Source organism: Erpetoichthys calabaricus, chromosome 5 (genome assembly GCF_900747795.2).
Source record: "Erpetoichthys calabaricus chromosome 5, fErpCal1.3, whole genome shotgun sequence".
In the NCBI taxonomy this organism is placed as follows: Eukaryota; Metazoa; Chordata; class Cladistia; order Polypteriformes; family Polypteridae; genus Erpetoichthys; species Erpetoichthys calabaricus.
Window position 1 is genome coordinate 60230277 of NC_041398.2, and position 17007 is coordinate 60247283.

Sequence of the window (17007 nt, forward strand, 5' to 3'; positions counted from 1 at the left end):
CAGAGCTGAAATACTGTGCCTGTAACATTCTTTCTTCTTTTATTGTGGCAATACAATATATTCACATACAAAATCATGCACACATAAATAAACATACTGACACAATATAAAACCCACTGAAAAATGCATGCTTTATCTGTTTTGACTTCTATTTGCAATTACTGAGGGTGAGACATATCAGCTATAACATATTCTTGGGAGTTGGTTACCTGGTGCTTCATAGGGTGGCATTTAGTATGGGTGAGGTCTCTAAATAAAATTACAAGGGGATAATATTTTGGTCTCAAACAACAATTTTACTGACTAAACCCAACTACGGAAGCAACTTTTAAACCTGCGCCAAGTCCCAAAAAGTCCTCATAGGGGCAGTTCCCTAATAAAGAGCATGTGGAGTCACAAAATAAAAGAGGAAAAATATCTAAATGAAACATTGCCTCTGGTCTTCCTCTGTATAAACTGGGTATCTTTGCAAAATGTTTTAGTGATTCAAAGTGGTGGATTTGCATAATGGACACACAAAGATGCACAAACACACATTCAGTTTAGCATTTTCGACAATCGTCAGTGCCAGCCTGAGTTTTTATATTCTCTCAGAAAATATTTCTGTACTCGCATAAATTGAATTCAAGAAATTTCAATTTTTATTTTCTCTTTATAACAGGTACACTGAAATGTGTGTTTTTGGTTGTTCTCTCAACATATTAAAACTGAACTGTATAACTTGGCTTCCATATTCAATGTAGGCTTCGCTTTTTGTTTACTAATTCATTAACTTATGTATTCCCAACATTTACAGAGGCACATAAAGGGAATTTCTGAGTAAATGTTTCCAGTGATGAACTGATGTCCCATCCAGGGAGTATTTCTGCCTTTTACTGAAAGCTACTGAATGAAGCCTAGACTCCACACAGCCTTGTGAGTTTATAAAAGAGATGGATGGAAATATTTTTAATTAATAAAACCTCTTTGGAATCACATTTTTTGGATCATTTTAATGGTGAGCATTTTAAATAATACAATTTCAAAATTCTATACAATCTGCAGAATACTTACAGATTTTTGTGCACACATCTGCAAATTAGACCCAGTGACACTTAATACGCATGCGAGTGTAAGTGTGTCCATGCTGCTGTACTTTCCAGAGCTGATTTCTTCTTTACATCAAATGTCGTGAAGATACTAAGTTCAGCATTACTTGCAGGTTTGAATGATTATACATAACAGATTTTTTCATAGCAATATTCTTAGGGGTGAGGATCTCACGGAAACATTCCTTGTCTAGAAAAATGCACTATATCATTGATAAAGGCAGTTATCATACCAATGAACTTTGTAATTTTGGTTTAGACATGTCATATGAATACTTATTTTCATGGAGTTGATTAAACTACAAGGACACAGCACTTTCACAGTTGTTTACATTAACCCAAAACAATCGTTTTTTAGCAAAATCTGGACATCAATGAGAATAGGATCATTTACATCAGTTATGTGTAAAGTTTGTCTAGCTAGCAAAGACAAACAAGTTTACTTATTTGGCAATATTACACTGGCCAAGTGGCAGTGTGGTTGTATGGATGATTGTGCTCTGTGATGAACAAACACCCCGCTCAGAGCTGTCTTCTGTCTAAGATCTGAATCTGCCAAGATGTATCCTAAAAACATCTTCTTCTTTCAGCTGCTCCCGTTCTTTTTCCATCTCTTCCTGTCTTCTGCGTCTTGCTCTGTTACACCCATCACCTGCATGCCCTCTCTCACCAGATCCATAAGCCTTCTCTTATGCCTTCCTCCTTGACTGGCACCTCTGTCCTTAGCATCCCTTTTCCAATATACCCAGCATCTGTCCTCTGCACATGTCCAAACCAACAGAATCTTACCTCTCTGACTTTGTCTCCCAACCATCCAACCTGACCTAACCCACTAATGTACTCATTTCTAATCCTGTCCATCCTCGTCACACCCAATGCAAATCTTAGTATCTTTAACTCTGCTACCTCCAACTCTGTCTCCTGCTTTCTGGTCAGTGCCACCGTCTCCAACCCATATAACATAGCTGGTCTCACTACCATCCTGTAGACCTTCCCTTTCACTCTTGCTGATACCCGTCTGTCACAAATTACTCCTGACACTCTTCATCACCCATTCCACCCTGCACTGCACTCTCTTTTTCACCTCTCTTCCACAATCCCTGTTACTGTCTACTGTTGATCCCAAGTATTCAAAGTCATCCACCTTCACAAACTCTACTCCCTGCATCCTCAGTAGCACGTAGCAATTAACAACTGGGTTGGGTTTAAGATGGCGTTTATGATTTTTTTTTCTCTGTGGCTCAAATACACTGTAGTACAATATGATGCTGTTGTAAAGGTGCAGAAAAAAAAAGAAGGTGGTATGTGAGACCTTTAAAATGTATTGTGTCATGTCATATCATCGTGTTATGTTGGGGAATATGCGATGCTTGAATATAAAAGCACCACCAATGCATTTGTATGTCAGCATTTTGCTTCACCACATCGAACCATTCATCCAATATCGAAGCACGCATATCGATTCTGTAGGATCTGCAAAGCGGCTTTCTGTCACATGTAGATATTAAACAGAGACTCTGATATCATGTTCCGACTTGATCACACTGCGCCCCCCGACTTATTGCTGGTACTGTAACTTCAGCATGTATCACATTCATTTCTGAAGACATGCTCAGAGGACGCATCAAATGAATGCTGAGAAGTGTGTATAGAAGTGAAGTATAAACTGGCCCTTAGTGTCCAGCCTCTCACACAACTCATCATAGTCTTCACCACCTCTCTCTTCACCTTATGCCTTATCTCCTTGTGTTTATGTCTACTTTCTACATCTCTTTGACTATCCCACTTCTTCTTCGCCAACCTCTTCCTATGTATAGTCTGAACTCAACCTTACAGTCTTCATTTTACGACTTCCACCATTTGATCCTTGCTTCTGCCCTGACTCTCTTCCTCTTCTTGATCTCCAACGTCATCCTACAGACCACCATCCTATGCTGCCTAACTACACTTCCTCTGCCACCACTTTGCAGTCTTCAATTTCCTTTGATTGACCATCCTGCATAGGATATAATTTACCTGTGTGCACTTCCACTTCCTCCACTTTTATATGTCACATTATGTTCCTTCCTCTTCTTAAAATACATATTCACCCCAGCCATGTCCATCCTTTTCGCAAAATCTACTACCATCTGACCTTCTACATTCCTCTCTTTGACACCATACCTACCCATCACATACTCATGTCCTCTGTTCTCTGCACCAACATGTCCATTGAAATCCGCTCCAATCACCACCTTTTGTCCCTTGGGTACACTGTTCATCACTTCATCCAACTCACTCCAGAAATCTTCTTTCTCATCCATTGCACACCCAACTTGTGGGGCATATGCACTAACAACATTCATCATGACCTCCAATTTCCAGCTTCATAATCATCACTCTGTCTGACACTCTTGACATACTGTTTCTTCTGAATAACTCCTACCCCATTTCTCCTCCCATCCAAACCATAATAGAACAAGTTTATTCCACGTCCGATCTACCTGGCCTTACTCCAGTTCCATTCAGTCTGTTGAACACACAATATATCAACCCTCCTTCTCTCCATCATAGCTAACTCTCTCCCCTTACCAGTCATACTGCCAACATTCAAAGTTCTTACCCTCAGTTCCACTATCTTTACCTTTCTCTTCTCCTCCTGCCTCTGGACACATCTCCTTCCTTCCCCGAACCTCGACCGATCTGGTATAAAAATCTGTATTGTTGTCTGCATATTGATCTGCCAGAATTTTACACAATTTTATGCCCAGTCTGACATAACCCTCCCCATTTATCTAGGGTTGGGACCGGCACAAAGAAATTCACTGGCTTCTGCATCCCCTGTCACGGGTTGTGTATCCTAAAAAATATAAGCCGCTAAATTGGATTGAGCTAGTCTCACATTCGGTAGAAGACTTAAATGTATTTTTTTAATTCATTATTTATTGTACTGATGAAGCATTCTGTGTGCTAAAATGTGCAACCCTCCATTTTTTGCTCTTTTTTAATAGAGCTTGACCAGTGATTTAGACATATGTATGGGATATATGACAAGCATTGTAGATGACTTGCCAATTCCATATTGACACTGTTTGAGTGTGTGTGTGGTAAGACCCTGTGATAGACAGGCAAGCTTTCCAGCGCTGTTATGTGCTTTGTGTCCTCTGGTACTGACATAGTCTTCAATTCCCCAAAACCCTGTATTGGATAAAGAGGGTTTGAGAATGTTAGGATATGAAACTGTGGACTTAAATCCTAAAAGAATAGTACATGTTTCTTTACTAATCATTAACAGCTAAAAGGTAATGAAACCTGTAATTTTCAGTTTTTTTAATTTGAAATTAATTTAGAAAGAGTTTAAAGTTTTTATTCTGAACACAATAAAACATGCAGAAGTATAAGGAAAGGTGAGTAGTGGTTGAAGGCAATGAATGGTAATTCTTAACAGGGTTGTTTTATTTGCAGGCAGACACAGCACATAGAGAAATATAATATTTCACAATTTCTACTGGGACTTTAATTCCGATTACAGAACATTAAATCTATAATATTCTAAGAGAGATTAATTCCGTAGCCCAGTGCTTAAAGCTTCAGTGTGAAAAGTACTGTACATTTAATATCTCTTCTGGCAAGCAGCCATGAGTGACACTGCTAATCTGATTTTACTGTTCACTGAATTCAAAGAGTATTTTTCAGTCAGTCAAAAAGCCTGCTTGTAGTGCTACCCTGAAAGTAAATAATGACGTTTATTATTAGTATTATTATTATTATTAGGAGTAGTAGTAGTAGTATTATTATTGGTGTTATTATTATTATTATTTTCAAGCTAAATGCAAAAAAATGAATGCAACATAAATCAATCTTGTAGCTCACATGTCCCTACAGAATAAAAGGCTTGCACAGACATTATACCTTTGCAGCCTGAAGCATAAAGATTAGGCTTTATCTAAATGGCGAGGTCAATATCAATGTAACTAGTTTTGGCATGTTTTAATGCTGCATTACAATTCTAGCCCCTATGCTCTCTTCCCTTGCTATGACCGAGATCGAAGCCATGCGTAACGTACCTTTATAAATATAATCTTGAAATATCTCTGAGATTTACATCATGTAGGGTTAAATGGAAAGGAAGCAGAATGTTTCTAAATTCTCAAAAAAAAAATGTATACAGATATAAATGTGAGGGCGGCACGGTGGCGCAGTGGGTAGCGCTGCTGCCTCACAGTTAGGAGACCTGGGTTCACTTCCAAGTCCTCCCTGAGTGGAGTTTGCATGTTCTCCCTGTGTCTGTGTGAGTTTCCTCTGGGTGCTCTTGTTTCCTCCCACAGTCCAAAGACATGCAGGTTAGGTGCATTGGTGATTCTAAATTGCCCCTAGTGTGTGCGCTTGGTGACTTTGTGTGTGTGTGTGCGGCCTGCGGTGGGCTGGCGCCCTGCCCGAGGTTTGTTTCCTGCCTTGTGCCCTGTGTTGGCTGGGATTGGCTCCAGCAGACCCCTGTGACCCTGTAGTTAGGATATAGCGGGTTGGATAATGGAAAACAAATATTTAAAAGAAAGAGTAGCTTTCTGGCAAAACTGGTAGAAATTCAGAAAACAGAAGTAAGAAAGAGTGTAAAGTGATATCTGTTTTTTTAGATGGGACAAAGGGTTAACAGAATGGTGTTCACCATGGAAGAAAAGGTATTCCATGCTCTATAAAAATGTGATTCAAAAAGGAGATTAGTGAATAAGAATGAATATTACATTAAAACAGATGGTCTTCTAGGATGATAAAGAATAATAGTGCCTGAGATTATTTATACATTCATCATCTGATCCATTTAATCTGGTTCAGGGTGGTGGGCTCTAGAGTTTATCCTGGCAATATGGGGCAGAAGAAAGGAAGCAACCCTGGAGGACATATCCAGTGCAAGGTATGTTCATGTACACACTCACTACCACTTACCAGTTAACTTAGCAAGCACATCTTTGGCATGTATGTGGGAGCTTTGTCCCATCCACTACTTTCTAATCCACTGATACAGTTTAGGGTTACAAGGTCCAGGTGGCTGTGTCAGCAGTACTGAGTATGAGACAGAAACCAATCCTCAGTGAGGCACCAGTCCATCAGAACAGACACTTGAGCTCACACCCACACTTACACCAGGTCAATTAAAAATGGTCAGTCTCCTGTGCAAATCTTTGAGGTATGGGTGATAAAGTGATGGAGATTTAGTAGTTTAATATATAATGTGAACTAAAGACCCTTTTTTGTATATATGATAATTTATAGGTGCAGTAATATAACATGTGCTGTGAATCTGCCATTTACAAAAAAATGGAAAGTTCATGTACACACCAAAAGGAGTCTAACAAAAGTGGTTAGGTCAATAACAAATATTAATCATTAAGAAAATATGATTGAATGAGTTTTACATTATTGGGTTCATAGGTGCATTGTATCATTTACACTATTCTTTTTTATAGAGTTTTAGGTAAATTGTTCAACAACTACTTATTATAATAGTGTAAATGGATGCTGCTATCCTGTTTAAGAGAATGATACTGACGTTCAGAGCCAATCCAAGGATAATGTGAATCAGTTTTGCACTTGGATATTATAATATTTTAGCAGTTTACTCTAGGATGAATTCAGTTATTCTGTAATTAAGTCAATTTGTCAAATCATTTTGGTTTTATAATGTAATCAGTACAAATACATTAATTAGATTCTGTCTCTCTCTCTAAGGGCCATGTCTTCCACCTGACTCTTTTACTTGCCATACTCAAAATCTCATTGCAACTCATGTTGTTTCATAAACCATCACGTATTATTTCCACTGATTTTGTTTTTTTCCTTTCCTCTTGCTCTCTTTCCATTGATTTTGTTCAGCTCTGATGTCCCAAATATTTGAATTGTCTATTTGTTATCTCACTCTGTAAATGTCTTTTTACCTGTGCTCTTTTTAATACTCTTTCATTTGTTACTTTATCTGACAAGCAAATTTTCAGCATTCTTCTAAAAAACCACATCTACCTACTCTTTGGGTCTCCCTTCCATTGTTTTGCTCACAGTCCATGTTTTACAGCCATACATTAAGACATACCAAACGTAATACTTTAGAATGTTCATCCTTGTTTTCATTGTTATGTGTTGGTTCATAAATATGTGTTTTAGCTGTATCAAAGTTGTTTTTGCCATAACAATCTTTCTTATGAGTTGGTGATCACTTCCTCGATCTTGCATTAATATGTGACCCAAGTAACAAAAGTGATCCAGTTGCTTGATATTTTCAGATTTTACCTTAAACTAATAAGTTTATTTAATTAATTCAAATAATGAATTTAATTACTTAAATAGATTAGCAGCTCAACCAGTAAATTGTGGGATAGGATGTGCAACCAGATGTGTTAAGACGTTCAGTGCAGGTGGAAGGTATTTTAGAAGGGTCAAGACATGATCACGTGTACTAGTTATTATTTCTTTAAAATGAGAAATTACAAATAAGATTTATTATGATGATGGTGCAAGCCAGAATGTTTATTTAAGAAACAAAACAGTTAGTCTAATACACAAGTGATTAAATATTGCAGTGAACCCTTAGAATTAGACACTGAATTATGCTAAGTCCTATTTACTACATTTTCATTTAAAAATGGCGTTTTTAAACAAAAACAGTCTCTGTCCACATTAGTGATTTCACATTGCTTATAAATGTATCTCCAGCTGCAGTTAAATGACCAAAAACGCATATGGCACAAACAGGCTACACTGGACAAGCACATGTCAGTGGAAACATCCTTGAAGAGATAGATTTTTCACAAAACTGCAATGACCAGTAAATTAATTGCCTTTTGTGTATATACAGTATGCAATTTCAAGCTGTACAAAATGTAATTTGGATGCATACAGGTAAGTAGCATGACAAGCACCATGGAAAGCAACGTCTTTATGTCTGTTATGTTGGAATATGGTTCTCTTTCATAAAGGCTGACCGATCAGAGAATGAAACACAATGAGTAGGATCCAGTCAGGAAATTTTATACATGAAAAAGCACAAACAAATCCGAGTATGATTAGAGTCTCAATCTTAAAAGTCTGCATTTTCACCCATCGATACTGCAGCATCGAGCCAGTGTTTTCAGAAGTATACAGCTTTAGCATGTGTAATTTTTCAAAATTATTATTTGTGATGAGGTTTAGAAGCTGTAGTCAACAGTTAAGTTTATGTGGTAGTGGTTATTCAGTAGATAATTCGCTGATTATTGGTAGTTTGTTATTAGGAAATGAGTCCGATACAAAGCTAATATGAAAACAAAAAATGTTTTATCCTGGCTTTTAACACTGGATAGTAGTAGAGATGTGTTTTTACATTATATGCAAATAATTTGTATGTACGTGGTGTGGAGGTGGAAGGCTTAGCAAACAGAGAATTAACTATAAATGCATGGAGCAAGTGATTTAGTAGGGCAGTTGAAAGCAGCACATTGACATTATTTTGGACATGTCACATTTTTATTGGGCTGAATGACAATTTTCCTGAAATCCTTGTGTTCCTAGATTGCAATAAAAGAACATAATCATGTACTAAAAATGCATCTGAAGTATTCTTGAAGTTTTACCTCTTCACCCTGTTCATAAATATATCCAAAGGTTTCCTTTGATCTTCGAATAACTTCCGCTGAGAAATTCATATACTTCTCATCATTAGGTTTGTAAAGTGACAGAATGAACAAGGCCTGAAAAGCTTCTTTTGCTCTTTCATCATATTGATCTCCTAGAAAATAAAGCATTGTGAATGCACAACTCAATACAATGAAAAAATACTTTACTAATAATGCACGTAATCAGTACAAGAATGATATCACATTAAATAAAAGTTAGATCAAGAAATACTTTAGCATCATAATATGTTTTTATCAGTTATTGTCCTAACATTGAAAACATTACCAACATACATTTATCACAGTTTCATTTTAAAAATGTACTTTATATATACATTTTAGATATATTCTTGATTATTTCTGCCTTTATGAATGTTTCAGCATTCTGCACTACACTATACATATTTTTTTTCATTTGAAAACTTGCTTAATAATGCATTCTGAGTTTCCACCTCATCACCTTAGATTCTTCTTCAAAGCCAAATGTCAGCATCTTTCAGCTAAACTAGTTTCAAGACGTTTCCAGGCTCCCTACTTATTAAGTGATTATGAAACTATTCTGGTCAATGAAGGAGATGTCATTGAATCAACTGCATTAAACTATCCTGTTTTACTAAAGTTGTATTTTTGGTACAGTTGTGGACCTCAGGATGTGGCATATTAAACCGGAGAATAACCGAAAAGGAAAGGCAGCAAACTGACAAAGGCCATCTGTTACTTTGCTTGCTTAAAACGACCATGGATCCCCTTAAGAGTTTTATTTTCTTCATGAATGATAATAACTAGTGTTTTTGTTTTCCTCTGGTGTCAACTGGCCATATATTTGTTAGTTGAAGCTTGTATTAGCATGACTTTGTTTACATTTTAGCCAAAGATATTAATTTTTGTGTTGTTTTGTTTTCCTTGATGTATCTCTTTATGTGGGCAAACAGTTTATTCTAATACTGTATGCTTTCCACTTATGGTGCAATAATTGTAATTCTGGTAAAGCGCATGGAGTGTAGCTCAATATTTATAATAATAACCTAAATTAGGACAAGTTAGAATCTATCTATTATATAATAAAACCCTACAGTGTGTGTTTGTGTTTGTGTGTGTGTGTATGGTTACTGTGAGGAATTTGATTGGCAACTTTGGCTTGGTCTGATTGGTCACATTTTCTTTGGTTGCTTAGCAAACACGATTGAGACAGGAAATGCCAGGCAAGAGAGGTTTCACACACAAGCATATTGAAGAAAAGCATAGGAGGAACCCTGAAAGTCGCCTTCAAACACACAGAGTACTAGCAAAAATCTGAATCATGTTTTCACAGTGGATATTAGTGGTAGTTAAAAAGTAGACAGGAGCCAAGAAATGTGCCTCAAATTGACAGAGCCTGAGAAGCAGGCTTTATAGAAACAAGATGATCAGAGGAAACACCTGGCCAAAGAGGTTGAGATACAAAAAAAGCTTAGTAGGAACACAGAGGATACACGTAAGGCATGAGATATCAAATATTTTAAAATGTTTTCTATTACCGTAAAGGTAACATAGTATATTATAAATCACTTAAAGATGTAAGTCCATGCATTTTCTTAATTGTGAAATGGATGATAATTAAAGTGCTTTTTTACTATTGGAGAATACCTTACAAATCATTTCATATAGCACCCTTAATTGATTAAGAAAAGTAGGACAATAATTCAGATTGTTAACCTTCTCTGAAATGTCTTGAGTTGTTAAATAGTAGATTTTAATTGCAAAAATTTTGCTAATCATATAATTTGATATATGGCCATGGCTGGAGCAACTTATTTGAGTTTTTCTTTAGTTAGGCTTTACAATACGTAACCCTAAAAAATAAACATAATAATGACTCTTTTTACCCTACTGTTACTGAATTTCATAATGACATTTTATTTTCTCATAAAAATATATTATATAAAATAATATACTGTAATCCATACCTCTTTTCCAATGAAAAATGCCAAAAGTCTGTTTTTGAGAGTAGGGCTCAAAGCAAATAAATACATATTCACCATTAATCAGACCAAGTTTGTGAGCTTCAATTAAAAAACTTCTCACCAATTCTCCTTCTGCAAATATGACGATAACTGGAAAAACAGACGAAGCAGACATGCATAGTGCATCATTTTTCTGTTTCTAAAGGCTCTTCAACAATTTGTTCAAAAATAACCACTAGCTGGGTTAATGTTAGTGAAGAATACTAGTAATAATAAAACAGCTTGTTGGCCTCCTACAATTGGACGCTTTGACTGAAAATGTAAAGAAATTAAAGGCCATTACTGTCTGTCCTAAATAGCAAATAATCAAATTTTGGCAAGACCAAGAACACCAGAGCAAATGACTACTGTATAACCTTTAATGCATTTATTTTACTGTTTCTCTAACAGGTACTTGTGGCTCTCAGGCAAACTATGTTAATTTAGAGAGTTTATTAAATTATTTTTAACCCTTACCATAAAATTCATCCTACTCAGCCCAAGACTGGCTCAACATCTACTCCTCTTTCAATAAGCACCACTTTTCCCTACAGCTTTCATTCAGTCAGTCTCTAATTTGCTAACTACATGTCCTTCCTGGTAGAAAGCCACCATCATGTTATGATTTCTATACGGTGGTCATGTTAATGATGTCAGATAGATAGATAGATAGATAGATAGATAGATAGATAGATAGATAGATAGATAGATAGATAGATAGATAGATAGATAGATAGATAGATAGATAGATAGATAGATAGATAGATAGATAGATAGATAGATAGATAGATTTTAACAGAAGCTCTTTAATTAAATAAATAGATAGATAGCACATCATAATCCTATACTGGAAAAGAACTTTGCAAGGCATTTAAGAAATTCAAAGCAACAAAGTAAAACACATATTCATATAAGGAAATTAGCTGAAACATTTTCAGAAAACATAAAAAGACAAAATTAGTTGTCAGTACTCACTGCGTGACACTGATGATACCTCCTTAATGAGATTTGGAAAGGACAATGAAGTATTGAGGTAACTATCCGCATTGAGTTTAAAGTACTTAAAAATTGTCAAAGTAATATTTTGCTGCTGAGCAGTGTACCTGTTGAAGTAAAATGTGAAAAGAATAAGAGAGAAGGTTATTTTTGAGAATAAACAGTATACTTCTAAATCTACAGTACTAGACACAGAGTCTCATTTATAATAGTAAGATGGACTTGACCATAAACCCGATCGTAGGACAAAGGCAAAAGGCAATTTTCTGGTCCTGTTTACAATTTTAATGCATATTTTATATATGTAATTTTAAAACCTTTAAAACCTAAATTTAGGTGTAATACATGATGCATTATCATGGGCACAAGATAATATACAAACAGTACATGCTGTCAAAATGTGTGTCAGTGATATGGAAAGAAAAAGGAAAGAAAATCCTAATTCTTGAAAAAATAAAATCAAAATATCAGTAGAATACACACTCAGGGGCCACTTAGTGGGGATTGAGTAGACCATTTGAGTAAACTGAAATCACTCTCATCTTTTTGAAACCATGAGATGATACATTCTTTGTGACATGGGGTTCTGGAAGTATCCATCTGAAAAAGGCTAGCCTGGCCATAAAGGGATGCACATGGTTAGCAGCAATGATTTATTATGATGTGGCATTTGAGTATTGAGAGGCTGAATATGGACAAGAAAACATTTTCCTCATCGTTACACTACCACTGACAAAGGCAGGATGGATCCATGGATCAATGCTGTTTAAGTCAAATCCTGACCCCCATCATCTGCATTCTTCTTCTTCTTCTTCGCCATATCTCAGTGTTGTAATTGCACGTCGACGTGGGCTCTAGCATGAGGAGACATCAAACGCCAGAGATCTCTGTCTTGGGCCGTCCGCGTTACATCTTGCAGTCCCATGTCATATCTTGAGAGTGCTGCCGACACCCATGTCGTTCTTGGGCACCCTCTCTTGTTGGTTCCGTCCACTCTTCCACGTAGTGTGATGTTAGCAATCCTGTTCTTGTCCATCCGGAGTACATGACCTAGCCACTTATGTTGTCGTTCATGCACTCGTTGCACTATCGTTTCTGTCTGGTTGAGGGCCTTCCTGATGTCTTCGTTTCTCATCTTGTCTATGATGCGTACTCCAAGTATCTTTCTGAGCGCTGCCATCTCGAACACGAGCAGTTGTCTTTCTTCAGCACTTCTAAGAGTCCACGTTTCGCATCCGTACAAGGCAATCGGTACTATAAGCGAGTTGTATAGTCTATATATTGTATAGTCTGCATATTGTGGCAGAAATCAAGCTTTAGCAGACCATGTGATATTTTTCTAATCTTCAGTTGTTTATTTTGTGTAATCATGTGCCCAATCTTGGCTCATCTTCTAGTTTATAGTTGATCTGAGAAGAACCTAGCACAGACTTCAGCTGCTTTTGTGTAAAACATATTACAGTAATCCCTCGCTACTTCGCGGTTCACTTTTCGCGGATTCACGACTTCGCGGGTTTTTAAATACAAGTGATCGCCCGCCTATCGCGGAAGTTATGTTCCAGACCCATCAGCAACAGGAGAAAATCCGCGATATAGAAAGACCATATAAATAAACATTTTTATAGTTTAAGCCTTAAAATACCCATCCCACATGCTTTAAACACATGTAAACTTATAAAACACACTTTGTTAACACATATGATATGTGGATGTCGGGCTAAGGATATGAGTAACATCTCACTATTATAAAACATTTTAACTTCACACAAGACAAGACAGTGAGACAGGAAAATAGGTGATGTACAGGCTTTTAAATTATTGACACGCAGAGCGACAAGCAGCACAAAGCCAGCACAAAGTCCACTTCTCCTTAGCGTTCATTCAGCTCCCCACCCCCTTGACAATGCGAAGTGGCAGGAGCGTACTGCGCCTCCGGGGAGGAGGGTTTGAGCGAACGTGCGTTCAGCCCTCACACCCCCCCACTCCTCCTCCTCCTTCGGAACGCGCAGAGCGAAAAGCAGGCATTTTGGCAGAAGCAGCACAAAGTCCATTTCTGCTCAGCGTGAGTTCAGCTGCCCCCCTTCACAAAGCGAGTGCAGACACATCGACGTCTGATCGCTGCGTGCAGTGTGCAGTGTTGGTCTGCGGTGTTTAAGAATGTAGAAAGTGTTTAAGAGCATAGGAAGTGTTTATAAGAGTGTGGGAAAGGTTAACAAGAGAGTGAGAAAGGTTTATAAGAGTGTGGGAAGGGTTTATAAAGCCTTAAAATATGTATAAATAATAAAATAAATATAGGTCGCTACTTCGCAGATTTTCACCTATCGCGGGGGGCTCTGGAACGTAACCCCCGCGATAGGTGAGGGATGACTATATGCATATTATGCTTTCAGAGATGTGCTTTTGCAAACCACTGTTGCAACAAGCTTGTTATCTGAATATTTGTGGTTTCTCATATAGCTTCAAGAAGTCTGTCCATTCATCTTTGGTCTCTCTCATAAAAAAGCCGCTTCTCCCTTAGAACTGCTGCTCACTGGATGTTTTTGTTTATGGCATCATTTTCTGCAAATTACAAAGATTGTAAAGAGTTAAAACGATTAGAAGCCAGCTGTTTCTGAGCACATCTGGCACAAATAACCAAAACAGCAATCATAGTGCAGAAGAACTTGATAAACCTTTGACGTTTTTAGAATTACAGGATGTCATGAATTTATTCGAGAATGGAAAAGTTGCAGGCGCATATTGGTACCAAGTGAATTGTAACAAAAAATGTCAATTAAGCCAGCTCCATTATTATTGACAATGTTCATAGAACCTAGATAAAATAAAATTTTACCCCAAATATACGGCAAAGCAATAACAATCATTTTTCCAAAGAAAAATAAAGAGTTACTATAGTGTGCATCATATAGACCAATTTCATTCCTTAATAATGATGTTAAGATACTAGCAATAGTCTTAGCTAGGAAGATTGAGAAAGAGCTTCCCTTAGTAACATCAGAAGAACAAACCAGATATTTTAAATGCAGACAATCTCTCTTAAAACTGTTTAATGTGGTATACCCACCCACCCAGTTTTACTATTTTGGATGAAGAAAAGGCCTTTGAAAGAGTTGAATGAGATTTCCTGTTATTATACTACACAAATTCTGATTTAGCCCCAGTATATCCGCATGGATCAAACTAGTTTATACTAGTTCAGAAACCTTAGCCCACATTAACAACAAACTCTGATTACTTAAAATTAGAAAAAGGACCTCAACATGAGTGCACTGTATCACTGGACAGCAGCCATCTAGCAGGTAGAACATACAGTACTGCATTTCAAGGTAGAGAATGTCTTATTTATTGCTGCTATACATGATAATCACCTTTTTCAAAGTTTTTAAAAACCTACTCAGAGTTTAATCTATGGAAAACACAACAGATTAAGATACTTAGAGATCTTTATATAGATCGCATACTTGCATTTTATGAGGATTTGCGTATCAAATTTAACTTTCTAGCTACATGCATTTTTCTTATGTACAAATTAGAAATTTTGTTAAAAACCCTATCCAACTTTCCACATCTCACACCCGTATCTATTCCAAAGGATACACTGTTTAGTCTTGATGAAGATTCTGGCAGCAACAAAAAATGACAGAGGACCTAACATTGAAAGTGACATGTTGCAACAATAAATTAGCAAAAAATTTTGAAAGTGTGCTTTCACCTCCACCATTGTGTTTTGATCTATAAAATCAAAAAAGTCAAAGGCCGTTGGAAAAATGGCACTTAGCATTATTGTTTCATTTTTCCAGTGGGCTTAATGATTACTGTATTCTTTTCTTTAAAAATTTTATTTGCTGGTATATTTTTTGAGAAATGTATCATCTGACAGGTTTATTCTGGGAATTTCATCATGCAAGGTGTTTTTATAGTATTTATCTTATTACCTCATCCTTTTAAACATACCTTTTCCACATGTTAGTCTCTACTAATTTCTGAAAATGAAGTTTTCATGTATTTTGTTTCCACACAAATGTTTTGTGGATGTGAACTATCGACAGTATGCACGCTTACTGTAAATGTTAATGAAATAAGAAATGTCAGAATTTGTTTATTTACTTGATTCCGTCTGCTGGTATAGACCAAGTTGGGATATCTTCAGCAATGATTCCAATCCGTCTCCAGCCAAAGTTCTCACAGATTTTAACAAGAAAATTTCCCATTTTGGTAAAAGGTCCAAACACTCTGGTCAACGTTGAGAATTCCTTTATAAAAATAAATAGAAAAAAAGCCTTAAAAGAAAGTTGAGAGGTTTACTTACCTCGGCAGCGGCATTCATGTTTCTGGTGACTCTTCCTATGAAGTCAGTAGTCGGACTGGGATAGTATGGGGGGTCATGAGGTCACTGGAAAGGGATGTGTGACACTCCCAATATCTTTGCAAAAGAACGAAGGTCCGTCTTTAGAGTCCTGGTGCTTCCTGTTTTAATATATGGTTGCAAGACATGAACGTTATCCAGTGAGCTGATTCTCTTCTGAGAATCCTTGGGTACCGCTGGTTTTACTTTGTGTTCAACGAGCAGTTGCTCACGGAGTCCTGAATGAGTTATATTACCTGCACTATGAGGGAGTGTCAGTTATGGCGCTATGGCCATTTTGCGTGATTCCCAGTGTCTGATCCGACTCACAGAATCTTCATTGTTGAGGACCCAAGTCACTGGACTAGGCCAAGGGGATGCCCATGTAACAACTGGCTGTGGCAGATAGATGGTCATTTCCAGAGGGTAGGACTGGGCCATGTTTCTGTTTGTTGCCAACTGGGATCCGAGGCTGTTTCATCATATAGTGGGTAAGGCAACACACTGTACCAGTTCAAGCTCCCCAACCTGACCTGACCTTACCTTACCTGAGAATTATTTTTGCAATTGTTGTTTTGAAGGGTCTTCCATTGCTGTTATTTTACTATAAAACACTAACAAAAATGACAAATTTGTATATTCAAGAATATTTAGAGTTGAAGGAGACAATATAATATTTCAAATATTCAACACAACTATTCTTGTTTATTATGTACTTCTACCTACTGAAGTAAATCATTATGAACACCCTTATGCATACCCTGAATTAGGACAGTTTAATTCAGACTTGTACTCGTATACATAGTATAGAGAAAGTATAGAAACTGTGAGAAAATTTGACATTGAGATTTTGATGAATCTCCACGTTTCATGTGCTCCTGAACACATTTTGACCATTTCTGCAATTATGTCTGTGTGTGTGTGTGGGTGTGTCTGTGTGTGTGTGTTTGAATGGAAACACGATAACTTCAGAA

At 36.9% G+C, this 17007-nt stretch overlaps 1 protein-coding gene across 1 annotated transcript in view; it reads right to left on the bottom strand.

The window, feature by feature from the left end:
* Positions 1-17007, bottom strand: part of si:dkey-37g12.1 (atrial natriuretic peptide receptor 1) — a 169383-nt gene that overhangs the window by 93567 nt on the left and 58809 nt on the right. Inside the window, exons 5-8 of the mRNA XM_051928534.1 lie at positions 15796-15941; positions 11668-11795; positions 10657-10803; positions 8669-8823 (exon numbers count right to left, since the gene is read on the bottom strand). Coding sequence (XP_051784494.1) covers positions 8669-8823; positions 10657-10803; positions 11668-11795; positions 15796-15941 — 576 coding nt within the window. The remainder of the gene's footprint in view (positions 1-8668; positions 8824-10656; positions 10804-11667; positions 11796-15795; positions 15942-17007) is intronic.